The 7752-nt window shown below is 59.1% G+C and overlaps 2 protein-coding genes across 10 annotated transcripts; one reads left to right on the top strand and one right to left on the bottom strand.

Annotated features, from left to right (window-relative positions):
- Nucleotides 1-1657: 1657 nt before the first annotated feature.
- On the bottom strand, nucleotides 1658-4100 carry LOC123829384 (glutathione S-transferase P-like). 6 transcript variants are annotated; one of them, XM_045855046.1, is made up of 7 exons: nucleotides 3794-4100; nucleotides 3229-3264; nucleotides 2803-2909; nucleotides 2609-2696; nucleotides 2283-2386; nucleotides 2078-2185; nucleotides 1658-1912 (listed from the first exon to the last, which is right to left on the bottom strand). In XM_045855046.1, exons 3-7 carry the CDS (start codon nucleotides 2893-2895, stop codon nucleotides 1721-1723), a joined length of 585 nt encoding a protein of 194 aa, XP_045711002.1. In that variant the 5' UTR covers nucleotides 2896-2909; nucleotides 3229-3264; nucleotides 3794-4100; the 3' UTR covers nucleotides 1658-1720. The 6 variants fall into 6 exon arrangements, with proteins under 6 accessions (XP_045711002.1, XP_045710999.1, XP_045710998.1 ...); XM_045855043.1 differs by lacking the exon at nucleotides 3794-4100 and adding an exon at nucleotides 3605-3677 and having other exon boundaries at nucleotides 2283-2371; XM_045855042.1 differs by lacking the exon at nucleotides 3794-4100 and adding an exon at nucleotides 3605-3677.
- On the top strand, nucleotides 2916-7752 carry LOC123829383. 4 transcript variants are annotated; one of them, XM_045855040.1, is made up of 5 exons: nucleotides 2916-3219; nucleotides 5718-5788; nucleotides 5891-6049; nucleotides 7170-7331; nucleotides 7413-7752. In XM_045855040.1, exons 1-5 carry the CDS (start codon nucleotides 3001-3003, stop codon nucleotides 7444-7446), a joined length of 645 nt encoding a protein of 214 aa, XP_045710996.1. In that variant the 5' UTR covers nucleotides 2916-3000; the 3' UTR covers nucleotides 7447-7752. The 4 variants fall into 4 exon arrangements, 3 of the variants coding, with proteins under 3 accessions (XP_045710996.1, XP_045710995.1, XP_045710997.1); XM_045855039.1 differs by having other exon boundaries at nucleotides 7506-7752; XM_045855041.1 differs by lacking the exons at nucleotides 7170-7331; nucleotides 7413-7752 and adding an exon at nucleotides 6581-7128.

The following is a 7752-nucleotide window of genomic DNA, read 5'->3' on the forward strand; positions in this document are numbered from 1 at the left end:
GGCTGCAACCCTGCCTGGCCGGGATTCATGAGCCAATGTCGCAGCGGCCTTATTTTTGGAATAAGAGGAAAAAACAACCACTTCAAACTCTCAGAACGGTCCCTTTCCGCAGGCGTGGCCTAACCCGCAGGTCCATCCGGAGACTTCAGTGCACGAAGCCCCGGCCACCCCTTCCCCTGGTTGGCACGCTTCAGAGCCAGAAGCCCGGCCTGGACGCAGCACACTGAGGGGGCGGGGGGTGGCCACAGGTCCTCACTTCGTCTTCTCCCCTGGGTGCCGTTCTTAGGGACGAGGCTCATGAAAATACGTTGAAGGGGCTGCAAACGAAACTCACGCCCACAGGACCCTCGGCCTTTATCTTGAACTTGTACCATCCGGAGACACAAAGGCTGCCCCGCACCTGGTCCCAGGTCTTCCGACCGGTGGTCTGGAGCCCAAGTGTGCATTCAGTTCACTGCCAAGGACACCTCCCAGATGAGCACTCGGCGGTTCTTGGGGGAAACCATCTCCCAGGTCCAGTAAGAGCAGCCTCAGCAGGACCGGTCCCCCTCACTGCGTCCTTGGCATTTGCAGAGCCGGGGAGAGCGGGGTAGGGGTGGGGCGCGACCTGTGCTGTTTTTTTTTTTGCTTCTGACGCTCCCCGTGGCTTCGAGCTGCCTTCAGTCAGGATATTTAGCATTTCACTAACGTTTTAAATAACCACTTCGGGACTACTTCGCTTGCCCAGAGCGTGTTTGAGAGCATTTTTCTGGGGCTATTTGGGAAAGAAACCAGGTGTGGTCGTCAAGGTGGGAATTCCAGCGCTGACCGCAGTTCCTCCATCTGTGGAATGCGGTCTGAAGAACTTGCCCCATGTCTGGTGCGCGGGAGCTGCCTGGTAAACAGTGTGGCACTTTGTGACTGGCCGGGATGCCGGGCGCGGGAACGGGCTCACAGAGGGCCGGCCACTTGTCCGAGGCTGCACAGCTCGGGGAGGACAGACAGGGGTCCTGCTCTCCAGTCCCAGGATCCAGGAAGAGGGCCCTCCAGCAGCTCCCAACGGAGCCTTGGGGCTGGGAGTGGGGGGAGGCAGCTACAGCCTTTTAGGACAGCGAGGTGGGCTGGGAGTGGGCCGTCGGCAGGGCACTCCCGCCGGGGCTGACAGCGGCTCCCTGAAGCGGAGGGAGACCCTTGACCCTCCACGCGGGAGGCTCACCCGGGCTCCCAATCCGCCTTCAGCCACACCCTTACTCCTGCCTGCCACCTGCCACACAGCCTGGGATGACCGTGGTGACACATGAGATGCGCATGTGAAACACCCAAGTGTGCGTGTCACTCGCTCCCAAGTGTGCATGCATGCACAGCATCTGCGTGTGCTCCCAGAACACAGAACCCATCACACGAGGGTGGGGGCTGTCTGTTCTGTTCACGGTGCCCCCCGTTGCAGTAACCGTCAGCAACTCCCTCCTGCAGGAAGTCCTCTGGGTGCATCCTTGAAGTGTGGTGTCTCATCTTCCCCTCTGGACTCAGAACTCCTGTGTCTCCTCATAGCCTGGGGCCCAATGCTGTTCAAGGCCCAGCTGCCCAGCTGCCCTGCCCTCCCCGCCCCCAACGCAACCTGGGAAGGAGCAGAGGGTTCCCCTGTGCCCACCCGGACCCTCACTGACCACAGCACAGCTTCCCTCTCCCGGCATTTATTGCTTTCCAAGAGCAGCCCCTCTCCCGAGGGTGCGACGCAGGCTCATGTCGTCTTTCGGGTTCCAAAGACGGGGCGGTTCACGTGCTCGGGGGAGTCCAGGAAGGCCTTGAGCTTGGGCCGGGCGCTGAGGCGAGCCACGTAGGCCGAGAGCAGGGGCAGGGAGTCCAGGCAGCCGGGGGCCAGGACCTGGTGGTTCAGCAGCAAGTCCAGCAGGTTGTAGTCGGCGAAGGAGATCTGTGGGGCGGGAGTCCGGGGTCTTGAGCAGGGTCAGAGGAGACGGGTGCTGGGGCCAGAGCTGCACCTGTCTGCTTTAGGGAACCAGTCACAGACAGCCCTGCTCTGGGCCTCCGTTTGCCCGCCTGGGAAATGGACCCGCCACGGGCTGGACCCAGCGCTCACCTGGTCACCCACGATGAAGGCCTGGCCGCCCCGGTTCTGGGAGAGCAGGGTCTCGAAAGGCTTCAGGCGCCCCGGCAGCTCCTCGATGTACTGGGCCTTGCTCTCCTCCTGCAACCAGGACGGATCCCAGGGACAGCATGCCGCGGGCCTGGCCGGGCGACCGCCCCCGGCCCTGAGCGCCCGCCGAGGCCCGGCCCGCACTCACGTAGCTGTGGTGGATGAGGTGGCTGCAGAGACTGCGCAGGTCCTCCACCCCGTCGTTCACCATGTCCACCAGCGCCGCCTCCCGCTGGTCTTTGCCGTAGAGCCCTGGTTGGGGGCGGCCTGAGCTGCGCTGCCCCCTGCCCAGGCGGACTGGCCACCCCGACCCCCTCACCCAGAGCCTTCCCAGCTCTGGCCCTGCCCCCTCCCTCAAGGGCACCCGGCCAGCCCTGCGGCTGGGCAGGACTCTGGTGGCTGCAGGTGCAGCAGCTCTGGCCCCGGAATATCCTGCCGGGACCTGTCGGGTACTTCCCAGACCTCTGGACTCACCGAGGGAGCGGCCCAGGTGGCGCAGGATGGCGTTGGACTGGTACAGGGTCAGGTCTCCGTCCTGGAACTTGGGGAGCTGCCCGTACAGCTGGGGGGAGGGCATGGCTCTGTGAGGGACCCTGAGCTCAGCTGTCCCCCTCCTTAGTTTGCCCCCCAGGGCCCAGCCCCGGCCCCCGACGGGCACGGGCACTCACACAGGAGGCCTTGAGGGAGCCCTGCATCCAGGTGTCCTTGGTGACCACCTCCTCCTTCCAGCTCTGGCCCTGGTCGGCCAGCAGCATGCGCATGGCCTCGCAGCGCCCTGGGGGGTACAGGGGACAGGGAGACAGGAGTGTGCCAAGGGGACAGAGGAACAGGACAGAAACCCTGACCTGGCAGCCCTCTGGGAGAGGATGGACCTCAGGGGAAGAATGGAGGCCGTGGCCCTGACCGTGTCTCTGAGAGGCTACACCCAGCCCCAAGCGCCCCGGGGGAGACAGAGGAAGAGTGGCAACAGCCCCGTGCTGGCCCCGCCCCCTCCATCCCGCTGCGGGCCCTGGCCCCGGTCCAGGGCTCAGCCTCAGCGTCTGGCCTGCGCCCGGCCTGAACCGATCGTCCTCCAGAAGGAACAGGTGCGGCACCTCGGACGGGGAAGTAGACGATGGTGTAGGGTGGCACTAGAGGAGACAGACAGACAGAGCGCGCGGTGAAGGCCTGCCCCTGGGGCTGCGGCCTGGGAGTCAGGCTTCCTGGAGGGAGGGCGGCTCGGCCAGGGCCCACCCCCTCCGCCGCCGCCGCCGCCGCCGCCGCCGCAGCAGCAGCGGTCCAGACCCTACTTACTGGCTGGCGGTGAAGGGCAGGCCTGCAGGAAGTGGAGAGGAGCCCAGAGGGCTCGTATTTATGGTTCTGCTCCACCCCTCCCGCCCTCCCTGCCTCACCCCTGGAATGCGCTAAGTCACTCAGCTCCTTCCCAGGCAAAACGCTGGGTGTGGTGGGGGCAGGGCCGGGCAGGCCTACCTGCGGGTCTGCAGGGCTGTTCCCTGCCTGCAGGCCGGCGGCTGAGCGAAGGGTACATCCGTGCACACCCAAGCCTACGTGACTCCTCAGGGCCCCGCAGAGGGCCGGGGCTGAGCACCCTGCGTGCTGCTGGGTTCCCAGCACCAGCACACAGTAGGTGCTCAACAAATGCAATGTCAATAGACTTACCTAAAAAGACAAAAAGCCCCCGTCAGGCCCTCTTTCCCAGAGCCAGCTCTCCTTTTCTCGGCCCTGCCAGCCACAATCAGCTGCTGTTTTCTGAGATTAATAGGGATGATCAGGGCTGGAAAATTGCCGAAAGTATCCTGGAGGCACCAATGTGCCGAAAATTGCCAAACAGGACGTGTGAGGCCACGAGGACCGGACCCTGCACCTCAGGATGCCATCAAAGCAAACTGGAGCCCCCGCAACACGGACCAGAGCGCCCGCCCGCGGCGGCCCTCCCTGCCCAGCGCCGCCCCGCGCCCGCCGGCCGCGGCCGACGGAAGCTCCCGGCCCAGCCGCGCCGGCAGGGGTGCTCTCGGCCACTTTCCTTCCTTTCTCTTTCTCTTTGCCTTTTTGGGAAGCCCAGAAACCTTTATTTTTTACTATTATTTTTAAATATATTTTATTGATTATGCTGTTACAGTTGTCCCATTTCCCCCCTTTATTCCCCTCTGCCCTGCACACCCCCTCCCACCCGAACTCCCCCCTCCCCCACCACCTCAGTTCATGTCCGGGGGTCGTACGTGTAAGTTCTTTGGCTTCTCCGTTTCCTACACTGTTCTTACCTCCCCCCTGTCTATTTTGTTCCTACCAATTATGTTTCTTATTTCCAGTACTTTCCCCCCCTTTTTCCTCCCCCTTCTCACTCCCCCGCTGATGACCCTCCATGTGTCTCCATTTCTGTGGTTCTGTTCCTGGTCTAGTTGTTTGCTTCTTCTTCTTCTTTTATTTTTTTTTTTAGGTTTGGTTGTTGAAAGTTGTGAGCTTGTTGTCATTTTGCTATTCATATTTTTTTACCTTCTTTCTGTTCGATAAATCCCTTTAACATTTCATATAATAAGGGGTTGGTGATGATGAACTCCTTTAATGTTACCTTATCTGGGAAACACTTTATCTGCCCTCCCATTCTAAATGATGAAAGCTTTGCTGGTTAGAGTCATCTTGGATGTAGGTCCTTGCCTTTTATGACCTGGAATACTTCTTTCCGGCCCCTTCTTGCCTGCAGGGTTTCTTTTGAGAAATCAGCTGAAGGCTTTATGGGCACTCCTTTGTAGTAACTGTCTCCTTTTCTCTTGCTGCTTTTAAGATTCTCTCCTTATCTTTAATCTTAGACAATTTAATTATGATGGTGTGTGTTTCCTTGAGTCCAACTTTTTTGGGACTCTCTGAGCTTCCCAGACTTCCTGGAAGTCTATGTCCTTTGCCAGATTAGGGAAGTTCTCCATTTTTTTTCCCAAATAAGTTTTCAATGTCTTGGTCTTCCTCTTCTCCTTCTGGCACCCCTATGATTCTGATTTTGGAACATTTAGAGTAGTTCTGGAGGTTCCTAGGCCTCTCCTCACTTTTTTTGAATTCTTGTTTCTTCAGTCTGTTCTAGTTGAACGTTTATGTCTTCCTTCTGGTCCAAACCGTTGATTTGAGTCCCAGTTTCCTTTCTGTCATTGTTGGTTCCCTGTACATTTTCCTTTATTTCACTTTTTATAGCCTCCACCTTTTCCTCTACTTTGCAACCATACTCAACCATTTCTGTGAGCAACCTGATTAACAGTGTTCTGAACTCTGCATCTGATCGGTTGGCTATCTCTTCATTGCTTAGTTGTATTTTTTTCTGGAGCTTTGAACTGTTCTTTCATTTGGGCCAATTTTTTTTTTTTTTTTTTAATCTCAGCGCACCTGTTAAGTAGTAAGGGGCGGAGCCTTAGGTGGTCACCAGGGCAGGGCAACCCACATCGCCGTGCTGTGACGCTGTATGTGGGGGAGGGTCCGGGAGGGAACAGTGCACTTGCTCCACTCTCTGCCAGCTTTCAGTCACTTCCTCCGCTGCCCACAAGCAAGCTGGGCCCTTCCGGTGCTGATTCCCCGGTGAGTGGTTTTGTGTACGTTCTAGGGCCCTGTGGGTCTCTGCAGCGCACTCTCTCGTGAGGCCGGGAGTTTCTTCTGCTACTGTCACCCCCGCAGGTATTTTCAGTCAGAGGTTTTGAGGCTCTATTTCCCCGCTGGGGCCCTGGGTTTCACGGTCCGTCTCCCTCCCCACTTGTTCTTCCCGGATCATGCGCGCAGGACTGTGGGACCGCCCGCTCCGCCGGCCGCCACGTGGGCCCCTTTCTGCTCTTGGAAAGTGAGGACTTGGCTCTCCGCGGTTCTGCTCCTCGTGCATCCCTTCACAGCCCATGGCACCGGCCACCCCGACGTCACACGTTCACCCCTCCTCTGTCCACGGTAATAGTAATAATAGCGAACTCTCCGGGGCTGAGGACTGTGTTGAGAAATCCCCAAGTGTGACAGCCCTGAGCTTGGTACGGTTCTGATTTCTGTGTGACAGAGGATGCAACTGAAACAGAAAGCCAAGTGACTTTCCCAAGGTCACGCAACTAGCAAACAGGATTTGAACCGAGGTCTGGCTTCAGGGGCCTCGCTTTTAACCCTCTTTCTTCTGCGGGGTCTGTCACTTCCAGGCCAATGTCTGAAGGGCGCCCTGCGTTCTTCAGGCACAGGCTGGCCTTGGGGATGTGGGCGGCTGGAAAGACAGACAGGCTGGAACTGAGACAGGGTAGTGAGACGCTAAGAAAATTCCCTGGCCAGCGGACTAGGAAAACAGACAGAGAGCTGAACAAGCTGGCCGAGCAATTGACAGCCAGGCGCAGATGGGCACCAGGGCAGAAGGCCTGGCCGGGGGCAAAACTGGGAAAACTGGGGGCAGGATCTTGCCCCCAGGGTACCCTCTCCTCCCCTGGCCTCTCCTCCCTGGAGACGCCATCCGGGCCTCAGGGGTGTTTCAGCTCCAGGCCCAGAAACGCAGCAAGACCAGGTGGGCGGTGCCGGAACCAACAGCAATGACTAGCGACCCCCTGTCTTGGCGCTGACCAATCAGGGGAGACCAGGACCCTGCAAGGGCACACCTGGAGTGCTGATGAATGTTCTGCTGAGACCCTCCCCTGAGACCCGCCCTGAGATCTCCTCCTGCGAGAGAGATACAAACTCCAGACAGAGGACCCAGCGCGCATGTGCGTGTGTGTGTGTGTGTGCGCGTGTGCGCTCTCCCTCTGGGGGGCAGCCAGCACCGTGTCCTTTCCTGTCCTCCCCCCAAGCCCCCCTTCTTTCTCCTCCTAAACTGTAAGGCAACAGGCAGCTGGCAGCTTGTTCCAGGCCGATCCCCCGAACCTGTCCCCAAAGACCCCTTTCCTCTGATGTCCCCGTGGGCTCAGGCAGCCCAGCCTGGGCTCCCCCATTGCCTCCTCTATGCAAAGCTCTTCCTCGTTTCACTGTCCCCAGCTTTAATAAATGTACCCTCGTAGTGGCCTGAACTCGTGTTGTGAAATCTTCCCTGCACGAAATCCAGAGCCCACACACTGCAGCTGGGCCTGGGCAGCCTGCTCAGGGCCAGGCGCCTGCCGGGTGACACAATGAACAGGACTCCCCGAAGCAGCACAGGCACTTGGGGAAACCACCAGGAGGCCAGGTGGAGGCCGGGTGAAGAGCCGGTGGCCAGAAGGAACACTGGGTAAGCCGACTGCAAAAATGTCACCACCTCTCTGTTCTCTGCTTAAAAACGCAGAGGCGGCTGATCTGCTCTCCCTTCTAGCTGCTTGGTTCCTCACACTTGTCGAAACTACTGACCCTCGTGAGCAGCTGGTCAAGGTCTGACAGCTATCTGACCTTCCCCATGTGGCCCTAGCGCAGGATGCCGCCATCTTGCCCCCACACCGAAGGTGCGACCGCCATTACCAGGCCACGCAGCCACAAAAAGAAGTCTCGAGACTCTGAAATGGAAAACGTATCAAAAAGCCTGCCTTTTCCCGTAAGCCCGCGTGGTCTCCAGCTTGCAAAAGCGGTCAAGCAGAGTCAGCCCCGCGTCGGTACGGAGGACCTTCCCTCCCCCTGGGCTCCCTCCCTGTGCTCGAGCATGAGTTTAATAAAGTCTG

This window comes from Phyllostomus hastatus, unplaced genomic scaffold (assembly GCF_019186645.2).
Source record: "Phyllostomus hastatus isolate PE091 unplaced genomic scaffold, TTU_PhHast_1.1 phas_scaffold_11, whole genome shotgun sequence".
Lineage (NCBI taxonomy): Eukaryota > Metazoa > Chordata > Mammalia > Chiroptera > Phyllostomidae > Phyllostomus > Phyllostomus hastatus.